Consider the following 17343-nt stretch of genomic DNA (forward strand, 5'->3'; position numbering starts at 1 on the left):
TGTTCTGGGCTACCTACATTCCTCTTAGTGACAGCTGCACCAAGGCTCACCTTTTTTTCCCTCTCCTCCTCACGCCAGGCATTCCTTCTCTTTGTGAAATGTGGCAGTCGGAGGAAATCTGTGACCTCACCCTCTCCATTAACGAGGGCACAAAACACAGGGTGGTCCCTGTCAAACAGAGATCACTCAGACATGGAAGACTGCTAAAGCTGGACATGCATCCAGACACCATTCCCTCCCTCCTACCTGGCTGATGAAAAGGCAATGCCCAGCACCCGGATCCCCTTCCCTTGGTTCTCATCCATGAAATCATCGTCTTCCTCCACCTGCTGATCTGGCCTGTATGCAGCAACCTTCAGCCAGTTGTACAGTTTGCGGCTGCAAGCCTGGGAGAGCAGAGAAAGGACAAAGAGGAGTGAGAAAATCCATTGCAGGGGCCTGGCATAACCCTCCTCTGGAAGAGAGGTTGAACCCGATTCAACCCCTGCCTCTTTCTCCTCCCCCAGAACTTGTGTATGAGCTGTCAGCAGCTATCCCCAGAACACTGCAGGGCTGCCAGTGTTTGTAAGCCCAGCTCTGCCTCATCTCACCTTGAGGACATACTCCTTGGCCTCCACTAAGAGCTTGTTCTTTAATTCTTTGGCCATCTGCACGTAGAGGAACTGGTTGAGGGAGCGCTCGATGGCCATGGTGCGCTGCCGGTTCCACTCCTGCACCTGGTGACTGAACTCGTCCCGGTAATAGAACTGCTTGATTTCCTCAAAGTACGTCTGGTCACTGCCATAACTGCAGGAAAGGAGAAGAGGAGATACAGAAAGGCTCCAGACACCTGCATGGCAGATTCAGATTCAGGCAGCTGCTTGGAAAAATTAGGGAAGAGCCAACCCTCCCATCCAATGCTGCTTTAGCTGCTGAAGTGATGTTGTAGAGAGATCACTGCCATATTGCACAGTGTGGCCACTCAGATGTGCAGGGAAGGAACTAAGCTAGTTGGGAAACAAGCACGAAGATTCCAAGGTTTCTGAGTTTGCTTTCAAGTGAGTAAGACAGATGTTTGCTAAAGTTCTCAACAAGGTGACGAAAAAAGCAAGACCCTGAGAGGCTGCTTGACTTTGAGGTGCAGGAAACTACCAGGCCATAACTTTCAGAAGTAATTTGGGTTACAGAGGTGCTCAAAGAGCACTGCATGAATGAGCTCTGCCAAGCCAGGGATGGCACAGCCAGTGGGAACTCACCCCTCCACTCCTTTCATGTCAATGCTGATATCTATGGTGAGCAGTGCCTCATCCTCTGCCAGGCTCATTTTCAGGAACTGGTCATCTCTCAGCTCCTTCACAGGCTTGTTCTTCATGTATTTAAAGGAATAGGCATAGTGGGCTTCATCAATATCCTGGGAAAGAGGAGAGACAGTCAGCATGCACACAGGGCATTCATGAAGATCCTTCTGTATGCCACAGCAGACAATGGTTTTTATTCAATACCCCCTCAGCCCTATGCCTGCCAGTCTACATTTCCTGCCCCAGCAGGACACAGTGGAATTGCTTCCCAGTCCCAGAGAAACAGAGACTGTTTCAATAATTGAAGGCAACATCTCATCTGGTAAAATGCTGAGACTAAAAATGCAGCACACTGCTGAGCTGGGCTCTGCAACAGCCCAGCTCAGTGCTGCTCTGAGATTTATTCAGAGTTGCCACTGACATGGGAGAACAAGCATTTGTATGTTATTTAGATCCTTCCCTGAACTGACCCACAGAGTCAGAGCTCCCTTCCTTACCTTCTTCCCCTTTTTGGTTGGTGTAATGTTGATTTTAGCTCGTTCTTGGAAAGTCTGCCTCAGGACCTGTCTGACCAGGGGCTCCCTGGCGATCTGCAAAGCCACCATGTACCGAGCTCCTTCCAGCACTGCTTCTGGGCTTGGGAATTGACTGCAGGCAAAAAGGCAACGTGAAGCCTTAGAAGAACGTCCCCAGATCCCCTCACTTGTGTTACATCCACAGTAACCCCACAGAGACCCCCCCACACTGACCTACACACATAATCCTTGGCCAGCTCCAGGGGCTCTGCAGGGAACTGCTCTGTCTCATGACGCTGGTAACTGTCTCGGAGATTCTCTCCAAACTGCTCAGGTGTCAGACCAAATTTCTTAGCCAAGCCATCTGGTAAAAGAAAAAAAAAACAAACAAAATGCAATGAGGACATGGGTATTGTAGTTAATAGTGAGCAAAACCACCAGTCTTCCTTCCACAGGTGAGTCACAGCACCCTGCAGAGCGTGTGGGCAAGGCCACTGCACGCTCAGCAGGACAGAGCAGAGCCTTACCCAGCCCAGCTGCCTGGCAGATGGTGTACATATCCCTTCGGGAAGCCTGCTTCAGCTCAGGCCCCTTCTGCTCATCATCCTCTGCATCCTCCCCTTCACCTGCAGGAAGGATACATTACAGAGGCATCCAGACAGCTGGAGCGTGTCAGAAGCACAATAAAGAGATTAAACACAACCTACACTGTGCAACAGAGCCCCTAAACCCCACAAAGGCATCTCAAAGGTAACAGTGGCCTTAAAATTATTCAGGGTTGGAAAAACACTATCTTCAGTGTCACTCTTGCAGTTTTAATAGGAATATCTCTGGGTTACACATTAGAACACACATCAAGTTTGCTGATGCCACCCCTGCCACAAGGGGTGGCATTCATAATCTACTGGAAAGCACTTTGTGTGGCAAAGCTTAAACATTTTCAGAGGTGTCTTAAAGACCAGGAACTAACTTGAGACAGAATGACCAGCAGAGATGCATTGTGCATTTCAATAAACTTTCTTCCTATTCTTTCAAACCATGATTTTCAAGCAGCCCACAAGGAGAAAACTATCAAATGTGGAGAGACAAACCTTCCTCCTCTTCACCATCCTCCCGGATACGCTTTTGCTTTTTGCGAGCAGCCTTGGCAGCATTCTGCATCTTGGGAATGTCTCTGCCATAGTACAGCAGGAAGTGATTGTACACGTCCTTCAGCTCGTCCATGGACTGCACGTCCTTCAGCCTACAGAAAGCCAGCATGTTACACCCTGCCTGCAGCTAGGTCATGCTCAGAACACTCAAGGAACCTGCTCTGACTCAGGTCAGGCAGAAGAAGAGCCCTTGCATTCAGCTCCCAAAAGAATTTTAAGTATTTCTCATTATTGGCTTTGTGGGTGCTCTGCAGTGGCCTGTTATTGCCATATTTTCTGAAAAATTTCTTCACCAGGATTTCTTCTCCTGGGAAGCTAGGAAGCTTCAGCTTCTCTATGTTTTATTCTTCTGGAATGTGATTTGAAAAATTATTTGCTCAACATGTGAATTGTTTTTGATTAATGACTAATCACAGCCAGCTGTGTCGGACTCTGAATCTGTCACAAGAATTTATTATTCATTCCTGTCTAGCCTTCTGGTGTCTCCTTTCTATTTCTTTAGTATAGTTTTAGTATGTAATTTTCTTTTAATATAATATATATCATAAAATAATAAATCAATCTTCTAAGAATTTGAAGTCAATTCTCATCTCTCTCTCTTGTCCTAAGACCCACAACACCACAACAATTAATAACCACAGTGGCCGGAGTGCCTGTGCTGTTTGGGCAAGTCAATGGACATTTTAAGTAATTTTGGAATGAATGTAGAAGTCCTGGCACCCTACCTCTCCATGTCAGTAGTATCCAGGGCCCTTATTCCATCAGCCAAGGGCTTGTCTGGGTCAGCAGAGATTTGCTCATACTGGTAGGCCTGCATCTTCTCAAACAGTCGAGTCAGGTTCTGCTTGCGGATCTTCAGCTGGGTCCACTGACACAGGAGCAAAAGAATTCCAGTGAAACACCCCATTGCAGTGTGTTACCTCTCTCCTCCCTTCCCAAACAGGGACTTCCAGGATTTTGGGATATTTGTCATCTCAAAATGATCATTAAAATTGTCATCCCCAGCCAAAGCCAAATGTGACATGTGGCAGGTCTCATCTCGGAGATGTATTATAATAACAGAGAAAACCAAAATTCAGGTTTGGATCTGATAGCAGAGAAGCAACCTGCACTGCTGGCAGGAAATGTCACTACACAAAAGGAACTCAGTGAAGGAGAAGGATTTTTTGGAATCCTCTTTTGTCAGATAACCCTTTACTATCATACAACAGCAAAAAAAGCAAAAAAATGTGGGTAAAAGCCCCAAACATGGCCAAAACAAACTGCTGAAAGTATCAGGCTAGGTAGGAGGACAAACGTTGATGTGAGAACCAGAAATTAAAATATTCCTCACCTTCTCATCCCACTGCCAGACCCTCCACAGATCATTGATGTGTAGTTCTGGCTCCACATACTCCTTTCTGTAGAAGGCGATGAATGGGACCTGGGGCAGAAATGAGACTCATCAGCCCTGATCAGGGGACTGGGCTGTCCCTGGCACCCAGGAGCCCAGACAGAGCTCCTGCTCCATGTGGAACAACCAACTAATGAGGCAGCTCTTACTCCACCAAAGAATACATCACATAGGCCAAAAAACTTCTGCAACATCAGGGAACACCTCAGAGAATGGACTGGATGGAACAAGCAAGGCTCAAGAGCAATTCCCCCACCTCATTCAGTCTCAATTTGTCCACAATCAGGGAAAGATAATGACAGCAGCTCTGCCAAACAGGCCTTAGAAACATGCATTGCCACAGCTCACATAAAATTGCAGTTCCTGATGGAACATCATTTCATCACAGGAGAGGCAACCAGGGATGGTAACTCAGCCCCTTCTGTGTGCCCTAAATGTTTCCAGCAGCCCTGCTAATCTTGTCAGGAAAAGGAGACAGACCTTGGTAACTATGAAAAGTTGTGAATTACCTCAAAATGCTGATTTCTCATGAAATTCAGGGCTTCTTTAATCTTCTGGATGGTGCTGGGCCCCTTGCGGCCAAAGCTGCTGGCTTGTCCACGGTCAAGGTAGTCAGAAGTTTCCTGAAAAGGAAAACACATTGTGTTCACTCTGCTCCTGAGCTGAACCTCTAAAAGAGAGCCCCAGGTTAAGGCTGAGAAATTGTGGTTCTTTCAACTTTTTTTGTTCTTTTTTGCTCTGTTTCGTGGATGCAGAAACAAAGACACACACATTAAATGACCTGCTCAAAACCAGAAATGAAGGTGGGACTGGGCACCACGTTCCTATCAGGAGAGCCCTGGAACAAGTCCAAGGCACAGTCCTTTACCTGCAAGGAGATGGTGGGAGTTGCAAAGGCATTCCTATAAATCCAGTCAGCTTCTTCCTCCAGCTCATCATCTTCAGCACTCTTCACTGGGATGGATCTCAGCTGGGAAGAGACAACACCATGAGCACAGGCACGTGCAACACCAGGGCTTGCACTGTTATGTTTCTAAGAAGCCTGGAAATTATTGTTTTGAGTTACAGGTTACCTCTGGGGACCCCCACCTATGGGGTGCCAAGGATATCACTTCAATGTCTGCACCTTCTGAGCACACAGGAAACTGCATCAGCTTTACACTAGATAAAGGCAGCTACAATCCTGTCAAAGGCTTGTGGAAAGGCCTGCAATGGTGCAAAGTCTGCTGTGAAAATCAAGTGAGGACATCTCCATTTCCCACCAGACACCCAAATTTTCTGCAGTTACATCCTCTGCTCCAATTTATCTGTGCCTTGCTACCACTTCGTGGCTGCAGCCACAGAATAACAAAAGCTAAAGCAGTTCCAAAGCCTCTCTGGGCACTCAGTCTCAGCCACTTCTCTTTCAGAGGTGCTGCTCTAATCACCACTGACATCCATGAAGATGACAATATGTGTGAACAGGTTACCTACAGTCACCATCACAGAAAGCATTTCCTTTTGTGGCACAGATTGGCATGGGGAAAAAAGTTCCTTTGGAAAACTGGCAGCTTCACACATGCCATTTCAGAGAAGGGTAATGAACCTCTGCACAGAATTACACTAATATACACTAAAGGGAGGTGGATTTTTCAGTGAAAATCTGAATATAGTGTAAAATAAAGACAAAAATATGAGACACCAGAAGGATTCCTCACAGCACAAACAGCACCTTGTACTGAGAGCAGTGTAAGTCTCATCACCTTCAGTAAAGTTGGTTACAGCAGTTGTGTGTTGGCTGGCATACAGGTAAGCTAGAAACCTTCCCATGTCTTCTCTGGCACTGCATCTTGCTCTCCATATATCCAGCTCAAGGGATTGCTACCATCACCCAGCACAAAGCCATCTCAGCAGAGCCCAAGCCCTGCACTTCAGCAGTGCAATACTGGCACCCAGTGGCCACAGGGAAGCTGTAACTGGAGCTAAACCCAGATTCACACAGGTACAACAGCTCCAATGTCACTGATATTTCTGAATGCAGTTTTAGCCTGTACATTTGACAGGTAAGGTCGTCAAAGTGGGGAAAAGATATTCCAAAATCCATCCAGCAGCTTGCCAGCCTGCAGGTCCCAAGCCTGGGAGCCAAAATGCTTTTCTGCCTCACCTGGAACCTCTCAGGCATGTCTGTCATGCGGATCTCGTTGTCCTGGTCTGTGAGGTGGCTGCTCTCCAGCTCACTGGGCTCGTACATCTCGAAGATGCTGCGGCGGCTGACGCGTTTCTTGGCCGCCTTCTTGGGCCGCACGCGCGTCTCCCCTTCCGCCTCCTCATCCTCGTACTCGTACTCCTCCTCCATCTCCTCATCATACTCGTTGTACTTCTCAAACTCATCGTAGTCAAAGTCCACGCCAAAGATTTCCTGGGCTTCCTGCAAAGCACTGGAAAGCAAAAAAACAAAACCAAAGGAAACGTGTTGTTCAGCCCCACAGTGCACAGAACAGTTCACAGAATGTCTTTACAGCAACACAAAGTCTAAGCTTTAGTTTTCCACCCAGGCTAAAAAAATCATGGAGAAGTACTCCATGATTGGAGTTTTAACTCTGAGCTTTACTGTAAATATTTCTCTTAAGGGCCTGGTTTTGGTATCCCTTTAAAAAAATCCAGGGGAAAAGGGAAAAAAGGAAGGAGCCACACATTTCAGAAATCACACACACTAAAAGCTCTGTGTCTAAATTTACCAGGTTTCTTCTGGGAAAAAGACAGCAGTACCCAACCACAAGCTGAATCACTCTGCAGTTGCAAGATCCAAATAAGCTGAGCACTATTTTCAAGGCTCCAGGCCAACTACCAATCAATACTTACGCATCTGTGTATCCTGGAAGCTTCTTTCTCCATTTTGGCTTCTTCAGAGGTTGTCCATCATCATCCACAATGAAGTCATCAATGTCTGGACATTGAGAAACAATTTAGTGATCAGAAAACTCACATATAGAACTAGTACCTCTGACAAAGCTCAGCCAGTGCAACTATGAGCCTCCACCACAGACTTAGGCTGCTGCTGGCTGTCAGACTGCCCAGCTCCCCACAGCACCTCCTACAGCAATCTCACACAGTCCAGGAGCCTGAACTATAGTAACAAGCTGGAACAAACTTCCAGACAAACTTTCAGGCAAAGCCATCTGAATTGCAGCTCCGTGCACTGAAAATACAGTCAGGAAAGGCCTGGCTGCTTTGGACAGTAGAAAGAATTCTTGAAACATTTTTGGTAAGGTAGCAGCAGTGAGAGGCTGATGCTGAAGAGAGGCAGGGCAGGCATGTATTGTGCTATGAGGTACTAAACATTGCCTTGAGTGTCTTCCTCTGATGCATTTTAATTTTTGAGGCAGCTTAGGGGAGGTGTTCAAGACTTCAGCACGCATTATGTGCTCCTGCACAAAGTGGTTCAGACAGACAAACCAAACCTAGAAATATTCACCCAAAAATATTTAATTCTAAGGACTGCACGAATCAGAACAATAAGAGCTTCACCATGACAGGGTCACAGCCTTTTAGATACTTCTAGTTCAGAGAAAGTCTGAACTTTGTTCCTGTTCTTTAATCCTAGGACAAACACTGGATGTAACTGACCATCCACACTCACCAGATTCATCTTCCTCCTCCTCCTCTTCCTCTTCCTGTGGAGCAACAGGAGCTTCCACAGCTTCCCCTCCTTCCTCGCCTTCACCATCCTGAAAGATTTCTTCAGCAATGGCTTCCTTCTCGTGCTCTTCCTTTCCATAATCTTCTGCTTCATCATCCTCATCATCAGACATTTTTCGCACGCGCCTGAATTTTTGCTGCAAGGACAATTCCTTGTTAGTGCTCACAACCCCTGGCTCAACACTGCACTTCCTCTGCAGGCACCTGGGAGGGAGCAGGATGGAGCCCAGGCACACAGGGGAGAGGAGCCCCCTCTTGGGAGCTGTGTCACTTGCATGCTGTCACCACCAGTGCTGGCCTGGTTGATGCGACTCTAATGTTTCAGAAAGAGCTTTAGAGCCCATAACAGCCTGTGCTGACCTTGAGGTTGGCACCACACAGGGATGGAAGATGAGACTGTCCTGAAGAGGTGGAAAGGGAGGATCACAGCAGACTTTAGGCACCAGAAAAAAGTTTTGCAAACTCTGGGAAGCCAGGTCCCAGTCGCTTGGGCAGGGACAGATCCCGCTTCCTTCAAGCACTCAGCTCTCCCTTTCCAAGAGGGCAGGAGCTGGTGTGAGGCACTGTCTGCTCATGCCAGGCTGGAGCCCACCCTCCCCTGTGCTAAAACACCCCACACCATTAACAGCAGCATGGGAACACAACTCACTCTTTTGACTTTAACGCCCAAGTTTTCTTCAATGAGGTCAAAGTCATCATCCTCCAGGCGGTCATCAAAAGCTAGAGAAGACAGCAGAGCCAAGTTACACTCTCCCTTTGCTAATCTGGGAATGCACTCACCCAAAAGGGTACAGCTCACACAGACCAGGGCAGAGGGTGCTCTCTGCCAGCATTACCCCATGCCTTGCTAGTACCAAGCATGACAAAACTCACTGCGCTTTCTCTTTTTGTGGCCAACGTCATCCTCAGAGTCTCCAGAGTCACTGGCTTCCTCTTCCTCTTCCTCATCATCATCATCATTAATGAATCCTTTCAGGTTCCCCTGCTCATCCTGATCATCGAGGTTCAGCTCCTCTTCTTCCTCATCTGGGATGAAGAGCAGCACGTGTTAGACACTTACTGGTTATCCACTGGGACCTGTGCAAGCAGCATCTTCCTCCACACCATCCACACAGAGTTTTAACTGAACACTTTTACTGACACAGAACCCAGCCAGCTGCTCCTGCCAGATCCCCACTTCTTGTCTCGTGCTCTCTCTGCAGAGGGAACAGGTGGAGTGGTCACACTGGAGAATTCCTCTGCTTTTACCATTTACTATCAAACTGTGACTGCAAATCCCATGAGGGTGAAGCAGCGTATTTTTATTGCCAATTATAAATACCACTTGGAGGAAAGGAAGCACTCAAACAGCTGAGATTATTGACTACAGATGGCCCTGCTGTTATAGCACAGTTATTGCTCCATCTGCAGAGCCACAGAATGCAGAACAGCAACGAACACAGACAATTCAGCAAACTCACCATCCTCATCTTCCTCTACAAACTTCTTGGTTACTCTGGGTACAACCTCCCCATCCTGGTTGTACTCCTCCTCTGACTCCTCTGCTTCGCTCTCCACAAAGTCAGACATGGCTGCAACCTCTCAGACAGCAGCTGAGGAAAGAGGAAACATCCCTGGCATCAGCTGAGCAAGCAGAACACAAGCACTTCCCCCTTCAGGTTTTGGAGAGAAGGCAGCTAAAGCAAGAAGGGTTTCAAATTAGCTACAGAGGCCCTGAATTACCCAGTGTCCACCTTGCCTGGACATCCCTGTCACCAGAGATTAGGCAGCAGCCAAGAGCTGCCAGCCCGTGTCTGGGTGAGGAGGGCAGGGCTGTCACAGCAGCACCCGTGGCTCCTGTAACGTGCACACAGCCAGAGCTTCCGGCCCATCCACGCCCTCCCACGCGCTGGGAAGGCTCCCACTGATGCTGCACGGTGCCAGGCATACAGCCCAGCTAATTAGGATCTTAATATGATTAATCCTCACTCACTTAATGAAGCCAGGCTGACCCTGGAAAGGGTTTTGACTGAGCCACAATCGCCATCTGTAAGCGACTCTGCAGAGCCCCCAGAGCAAACTGGGGAGGGGTCTGGGGGTCCTGGGCTGGGGCAGGGGGTTTGTGGCTGCCCACAAACCAGACCACAGCCAGGATGTTCCATGCCAAGGGCCTCCATCCAGAGTTGAGGAAGCAACAAGAAAACTACAAAACCTGTGTGTTTTTCATATCCAGAACCTTTTGTTTGATGTTTTTCCCAACTGGGGTTTCTGGACACAACATAAATCAAGCTTGGCACAAAGGAAAGTGTTTGCCAAGTTCTGTTTCTCTGACCCTTCCACTTCTGGTGGTTACAAAACTCATTGATATTTTTGAAATTTTCAAAGGAAGTTTTTTTTTTTTTTTTACCTCCCTTTTACATACATCAAAACAACTGAACCTTACAAGAGTCAGCTATGAGGAAAACCAAATGAACTCCTCAAATGGCTGAGAGGATGAAAATGCCAGCCCAGGAAGAAGTACAGGCCTTTGGGAAGGAGCAGTACAAAAAGCAGTTCAGAAGTGTCAGATCTAAAGCCAAAAACTCCATGTTATATTACATCTGATGTAATTCAACACACAAACATGCAAAAACAGCAGAGGAAAAAAAGATGAGAAAAATCATTTCCCCACTGCAAACAACCCACTGAAGGAAATCAGTCCCATACAGAACAACCTGATCAAGGCTTTGCCATGACACTCCTTGTGTGCAGGATTTCTTGTTCTGCCCCAAGATCCACACATCTGCTGCACAAACACAACAACTTGGAGAAAAAACAGGGACTTAGTGCTCAGTCAGAGTTAAAAGGCCCAAGGCTGATCTTGGATGATCTTTTAAGTCTTAAAATGCGAGCAGCTCCAAAAGAATGTGTCATCCATATCTCATTAAAGAAAACCCACAACAAAGATGGGGGGAAGACCTCTGCCAGATTTCAGACACGAGTGGAGAGAGCAGCTCATACTCCCTGGCTGCAGAATATGTGGCTGTGGCCAACTTCTATGCAGGATGCTCCAGACAAGCAGAAATCACAGCAGGCCAAGGCTACTGCTCTGGTTCAGTGTGGGATCCCCATCCTCAAGAGAACACTTCAGAAGTTAAACACTTGTATTTAAGTAATCCTCTCAGAAAAGCACCTCAGAGGGCAGCACATCCTCAGCTAAATGTGTGTTCCTGATGCAAATGGCACTGATGAATCATGTGAGTACACATAATACAGAAACAGGGATTATGTTTATCAGCCTGTGTATGAATATTCTGCCAACTTCACACTTTCTCACCAATCCTCCTGCTCCAGGTATTCACCAGGGTGTATTAACATACACAAACCTGCAGGCTGAGTGGCTTTTCCTAGAGCATTTCCAAGTCTAATAACCTTGTTTATCTCCTGCCCATGATCAATACACAAACCCACCTGGTCAAAGCACCACATCCAATTTCACCATTCTCTGCCAGTGAAGTGTTTAACTCATGATTCCAACTTTCTTCCTCATCACTTGCCCTAAAATTTACTGGTAATTTTAGTCCATGTAAATTCAAATTTGTCTGGACACAGGGAACAAATAGTACTCGAGAAAAGCATCTTATTTAATGATCCAGCCAAGCAGGTTCCACACGAGCCAACCACCCACAAACCCAGGTGCTTTCAGCTCCAGCAAAATTCACCTCAGGACAGCACGGATGTCACTTAATATGGAAAAGAGATGCAATATATTAAATCAGATATTGATTAAAGGTGCCTCTCCCACCCTCTGTGCCAGGGAGGCCTTAATTTGAAACAACACAAGCCAGGGAAGTGGGCAGAGGTGCAGAGGCAGAACTTGGTGTGGTCACACAGGGAGAGACCTGAGGAGGGTTTAAAGACTCTGGACCTAGGAGTGTTGGGCCAGCCCAGCTGTTCTGATCAGGAGTGTCTGCACTTTGCTCAGCTCAAGGGCACAGTGGCACTGATCCAGAGTCCACAAGCACCTTTTAACTGGGACCATTGCGTTCTGATCAGGGCAGGACCAAGATGGACATTGGCTGCAGACTCTGTGAGGTGAGGCAGGGCCTTTACAACAAATGCTGCTTTGTGAGAGCCTGAGGATTTCAGAAATCATTCACACATCCAGTGTGAACAGAAAACATGGACATTGGGAATAGAAATGTCCCTCAAGAGCTTCACCTGAGCAGGTGTGGGGTGAGGGAAAGCAGAAACATCTGACACTCTCCCAGCTACAGGGACCATCGAAGGCAGGAAACTTCAGTGGTGTTCAGAGAATAACCAAGCAGTGTCCTCAGAGCAAGATGTATTTATTATTCAGCAATCAACCTCAGGATAGCAGTGTGAATACATAAACCAACAAAGCCAGGCGCTCACCTTGGCTTTAGGACACCATGGGTGCAACAAAGACAGCCCTTGACTTCTCCTCATCCTTTGTGGAAGAAACTACATCAATCCCACATTAACACTTGTTTTGTGTGGGCTTTTTTTTTTTGGAGGGGAGAGTGCTTGGGCAGGGATGGTTCTAACCTCTGCCACTTCACGATTCAACTCACAGTCCATTAAGGATCACACAGATCCAGGGAACCACAATGCCAAAGCCAGCACTGACCATCAGCTCTCATGGCCACATTTCAAAGGGTCAAACTGCAGAGGATTCAGAAAGCTCTGTGAGAATAAAAGAGCTGGGGAACTCGACTCAAAATGCAGAGCCTAAGGAAGCCAAATCTATTAATTCTGTCAATTAAATGCTCATGAAATTAATTTTAACACAGTCCAAGTACATCCACTGTAGTCCAAGACTGACAACAAATGTCTGACTGGGAAAAACCCAAATGAACTGCAGAGATACCCCCTGAAGCTCTCAGTGAATTTCTCAGTTAAATCATTATCAGTATTCTTAAAGGAAAAAAAAAAAAAACAAGCCATGGTTGACCTGCAATGTGTGGATTTAACACCAATAATAAGCAATGATGTTCAGACTATGTCCCACCACAGAACTCAGACAAAATCATTTTGGCATCTTTTAATTTGAAGCCTATAAACCTAAAAGACACATCCCTGTGAAGCACTGCAAGGCACTCCTACCATGAGAAACTACCCTCACAGGCTCCTCAATGCTGAGCTCTTCTCACAGGCATTTCTTGGTATCCACATGGACTTCTGACGGCCACTGGGGCCTGCCAGCCCTGATATCAGCAATACATCACTTTATATTTAGCTTTTACAGCTGTTTTGCAGATTTCTGAAGTCTTCATCTGAACCTCACACTCCCACCCTGCTCAGTGGGAGGAACACAGGGGGAAGTGATGACTGGGGACCAATGATGGGGAAAGTCCAGGCAGCCACCACAGCTCAGGAACTTCCCATACCTGCTTTGTTGGTTTTGATGCTGCTGCTGGTCCCACCGCCCCCGATGCTATCAGGTGGCGGCACGTCCTGTGGCAGGGTGACACATTTAATAGCACGTTGTGTGAAAAAACGCTTCCGCCTGTTTATTTTAGCCCTGCTGCATCACAATTTCCGGTCAGAAACAGAAAACTGATGCTCCCTCCTTGCTTTCTCTGACCTGCCCATGACTTCATGCACCTGGATCATAACTTCTATCAGCAAGCTTCTCCTCTAAGGTGAGGACACAAAGGCTTTGCTTGCCCCAAAACCTGCTCTGCTCCTGTGTTTTCCAGCGCTCCCTTTTTGGGATGGTCTAACCAGAACTGCCAGGACACAAACTGCCAACCATTTACTCAGCAGCATAACAATGTTTTCTATTTCATTCTCTCCTCCTTTAAAGTAATTTCAAAACATCCCTCTTACGCTACAATGGGGTGTTGAAGTCATTTTAAAAGAAACAATTCTTGAGACACCTACTGCTCTTCCCTGAATAAGAAGAGCTGATGTAGAGCCAATTTTGTGACGTTTGTTACCTTCCTTACACCTTCTGCCATATCTCATTTACCACACTAGCACTCCCACCCAGTGTTATCTGGCCTCTATAACCTCACAATTTAGTTATCCTAAATAATTTAGGAGTAACCTTCCTTCTCCACATCATTGTATTCAGGAAAAAAAAAATTTAAAAAAGCAGCAGAGATGACTATGAAACTCTGCAATATCCTCACTCCACTATGAGTGCCAATCAAAGGCTTGATACCTTTCAGTCATTTATTAAACCCAAAAGGGCCTTCCCAGGCCCTTGGCTTTTCATGGAGCACCTCGAGAGAAGTTTGGAAAACCTAATGAGGAGGTCTGGGAATCACACCGGCGGAGCAGAGATCCGGGAATCACACCCACAGCGCAGGGAGATCCAGGACCACCAGTGTGGCGAGAAACCAAGGTCAGACTCTTTTCTTCACTCCAAGAAAAGCCTCCCGATGCTCCCCACGCCATCGCCTCACACCCACAGCTCTCCCCACCCACCGTGCCAGCGCTACCCCGCTGCAGCAGGGGCGGCGGCTGCGGCACCTCCCGGCCCTGGGGGAGCCTCCCCCGACCCCGGCCACCACCCGGCCTCCCCCGGGCCCTGCCCGCCGCCACCCCGGGAGGCTCCAGCCCCACCCACGCCCACCACCGGGGCGGCCGCCGCCGCCTCACCCCGCACCGGGGCCCGCGGCGCAGCCCGGCACCAACCTCGGGCACGTCCCTGCCGCCTCCACCGGGGCTCGGAGCCGCCGCGGCGCCGGGTCGGGCGTGACACCCGGGCCGGGACAAACACAGGTTCGCCCTTGTCCCAGTAAGGGACCCCCGTTCACCGCCGCCCTGCCGGGCCCGGCGCGGCCTTACCCGAGGGGCCGAGGGAAAATGGAGGCGGTGGCGGCGGCGGCGAGCGCGGGGGGCGGAGCGGGCCAGCCGCGACCTCCCGGCGGGCGGAGCGGCCGCGCTTCCGCTTCCTGCGGGATGGAGGCGGCGCGGCGGCCGCCGGTGCTGCTGCGGCTGCTGCTCCCGCTGCTGGCGGCGGCGCTGGGCGCGGCGGGGCGCGGCGACCCCGGGCCCGTCACCTGCGGCTCCGTGGTGAAGCTGCTCAACGTGCGTCACAACGTGCGGCTGCACTCGCACGATGTGCGCTACGGCTCCGGTAATGGGCGCGCCTCCCCCCGCCGCCTTCCCCGCGGTGGGCTGAGCTGGGTGTGAGTGATGGTGGTTCTCCCTCCTCCGCAGGCAGCGGGCAGCAGTCGGTGACCGGGGTGTCGGCGGCGGATGACGGGAACAGCTACTGGCGGGTGCGGGGCCGCACGGCCGCCGTGTGCCAGCGGGGCACGCCGGTGCGCTGCGGGCAGGCCATCCGCCTCACGCACCTGGGCACCGGCCGCAACCTGCACAGCCACCGCTTCACCTCGCCGCTCTCCGGGAACCAGGTACCGGCCGGGCATCACCTGCCCGCGTCCCCGGGCTCGGCGTGTTTCCCTGGGCGTGATGGGGCCCGCCTTGTCACTCGGCTCTTGGCGGGTCCCCTGAGTCCCTGCTGGGTTGTTCCTGTCCCTGCCCATCCCGCCTGGGGTCCCCTCGTCCCCCATGTTACATGTTACCCCCACCTTGTTCCCCAGTCATTCTCCTAGGTTCTCCCAGCCAGATCCCCCATATGTCCGCTAGCATTTCCTAACTCCTGGCCCCAGATGTGTCCCCCATGTCCCCATCGGTCACACCTTATTCCCCAGTTCAGAGTGGGTCTCTCCTTAGGCTGGGTCCCTGCCATCACTGCCTTGTTCCCTGGCCCCAGCTGGGTCCCTGCCAGTCCCACCTTATTCCCAACTCCCCAAAGCCCTGCCAGTGCCTGAACACCAACCAGACCCTCAAAGTTCCAACAGAGCATCAGCCACAACCAGGTCCCTCCTTCCTCCTATGCTCAACTCCTTTCTCTGCCCACCTCAACCCTTCCATTTTTTCATCCCAGCCCCAAACGAGCTGTTCTTCATCCCCAGGAGGTGAGTGCATTTGGGGAGGCTGGCGAGGGTGACTACCTGGACGACTGGACCGTGGTGTGCAGTGGCACCTATTGGGCACGGGAGGACGAGGTGCGCTTCCAGCACACCTCCACTGACGTCTTCCTCTCGGTGACGGGCGAGCAGTACGGGCGGCCCATCCACGGGCAGAAGGAGGTGCACGGCATGGCCGCCTCCAGCCAGAATAACTACTGGAAGGTGATGGAGGGCATCTTCATGCAGCCCAGCGAGGCATTCCAAATGGAGCAGTACCACGCGGAGCTGTGAGGGATGGACAGACTGATGCTGAGCTTCTGGGTGCTGCCCTGCTGTGTTTGGGACTGCTGAGGCCAGGGGATGGCTCCTGTCCCCGCCCAGGACTGACACACACCACTGACACAGGGCCCCAGCACAAAGCAGATCCCGATGTCCTGAATTCAATGTGGAGCAGATTCCATTGTCCCAAATCTGACACTAAACAGGCCCCAGCGTCCAGACCTGACCCAAAGCAGCTCTCAACATCCTAAAACCACTACAAAGCAGATCCCAATGTCCAGACCTGACCCACAACAGAGCCAAACATCCTAGATCTGCACAAAGCAGGTCCAAAAATTCCAAATTAGCACAAAGCCAAGCCCAACATCCAGACCTGACCCAAAACAAATTCCCAAGCTCCCACCCTGTCCCTTTGCAGCCTGCTCTGTCCAAGGACCTGCCCCTTAAAGACTGCTGTCCCTGGGAGCTCTACCCCTTGCTGTACCCCAAACTGCCCCTCGTGCCCTGCAAGGACCTGGGGCCATAAAAGTGCTGAACTCTTCCCTGTGGTGTGGCTGTTTGTGTGGGGGATGCAGGGGATGTCTGGCACTGGAGGCCAGACCTGGTGTCATCTGCACTTGCCCCATCCCAGTGCCAGACCTGGTGTGTCACTCCCCCCTGCTCCTCACTCCATTTCAGTGCCGGACCTGCTGTGTCACTCCCCTCACTCCATCCCAGTGCCAGACCCGGTGTCACTCCTCTCCCTGGTGCCACCTGGGTGTCATCTTTCCTCCCATCCTGGTGCCGCCCCGCTGTCCCCATGCTGGTGCTGCCCCGGTGTCACCCCTATCCCCATCTCGGTGTCTGCGTGCCGCTGCCGTCCATGTGTTCCCACTGTCTCCATGCCGGTGCCGCTGCGGTGCATCCTTGTCCCATCCCAGTGTCCATGCTGTCCCCCTGTCCCCATCCCAGTGTCCCTCTGTCCTGGTGCCAGTGCGGCCCCGCTGTCCCTCTGTCCCCCATCCTGGTGTCCCGCTGTCTCCCTGTCCCCATCCCGGTGTCTCCGCTGTCCCTCTGTCCCCATCCCTGTGTCCCGCTGTCGCTGTGTCCCCATCCTGCTGTCCCGATGCCGGTGCGGTCCCGCGGTCCCACTGTCCCTCT

At 50.3% G+C, this 17343-nt stretch overlaps 2 protein-coding genes across 3 annotated transcripts in view; one reads left to right on the top strand and one right to left on the bottom strand.

The window, feature by feature from the left end:
• The window catches only part of SUPT6H (SPT6 homolog, histone chaperone and transcription elongation factor), a 27389-nt gene extending 12503 nt beyond the window's left edge, over positions 1-14886 (bottom strand). Inside the window, exons 1-19 of one of the 2 annotated variants that reach the window (XM_071448149.1) lie at positions 14792-14886; positions 9475-9606; positions 8888-9040; positions 8664-8734; positions 7956-8151; positions 7178-7262; positions 6480-6753; positions 5205-5306; positions 4846-4959; positions 4277-4366; positions 3669-3811; positions 2884-3035; positions 2320-2418; positions 2027-2156; positions 1775-1925; positions 1236-1390; positions 591-786; positions 247-386; positions 51-168 (exon numbers count right to left, since the gene is read on the bottom strand). In XM_071448149.1, the coding sequence (XP_071304250.1) occupies positions 51-168; positions 247-386; positions 591-786; positions 1236-1390; positions 1775-1925; positions 2027-2156; positions 2320-2418; positions 2884-3035; positions 3669-3811; positions 4277-4366; positions 4846-4959; positions 5205-5306; positions 6480-6753; positions 7178-7262; positions 7956-8151; positions 8664-8734; positions 8888-9040; positions 9475-9583 (2478 nt within the window). In that variant the 5' untranslated portion in view covers positions 9584-9606; positions 14792-14886. The other variant, XM_071448148.1, reaches the window with a different exon arrangement.
• On the top strand, positions 14810-16744 carry SDF2 (stromal cell derived factor 2). Its single transcript, XM_071448150.1, has 3 exons — positions 14810-15083; positions 15167-15363; positions 15928-16744. Exons 1-3 carry the CDS (start codon positions 14810-14812, stop codon positions 16213-16215), a joined length of 759 nt encoding a protein of 252 aa, XP_071304251.1. The 3' UTR covers positions 16216-16744.
• Positions 16745-17343: the final 599 nt, after the last annotated feature.

The sequence above is a fragment of the Agelaius tricolor genome, unplaced genomic scaffold (genome assembly GCF_023055355.1).
Source record: "Agelaius tricolor isolate 1412-34295 unplaced genomic scaffold, bAgeTri1.0.p SCAF_25, whole genome shotgun sequence".
In the NCBI taxonomy this organism is placed as follows: Eukaryota; Metazoa; Chordata; class Aves; order Passeriformes; family Icteridae; genus Agelaius; species Agelaius tricolor.

What these genes read in the sequence shown, in the direction of transcription:
- SDF2 (XM_071448150.1), top strand. Translation starts at nt 14,810, where the DNA reads ATGGAGGCGGTGGCGGCGGCGGCGAGCGCGGGGGGCGGAGCGGGCCAG. An exon ending in CGATGTGCGCTACGGCTCCG is followed by an intron (nt 15,084 to 15,166) that starts GTAATGGGCGCG and finishes CCTCCTCCGCAG; the next exon opens with GCAGCGGGCAGCAGTCGGTG. An exon ending in CGCCGCTCTCCGGGAACCAG is followed by an intron (nt 15,364 to 15,927) that starts GTACCGGCCGGG and finishes CTTCATCCCCAG; the next exon opens with GAGGTGAGTGCATTTGGGGA.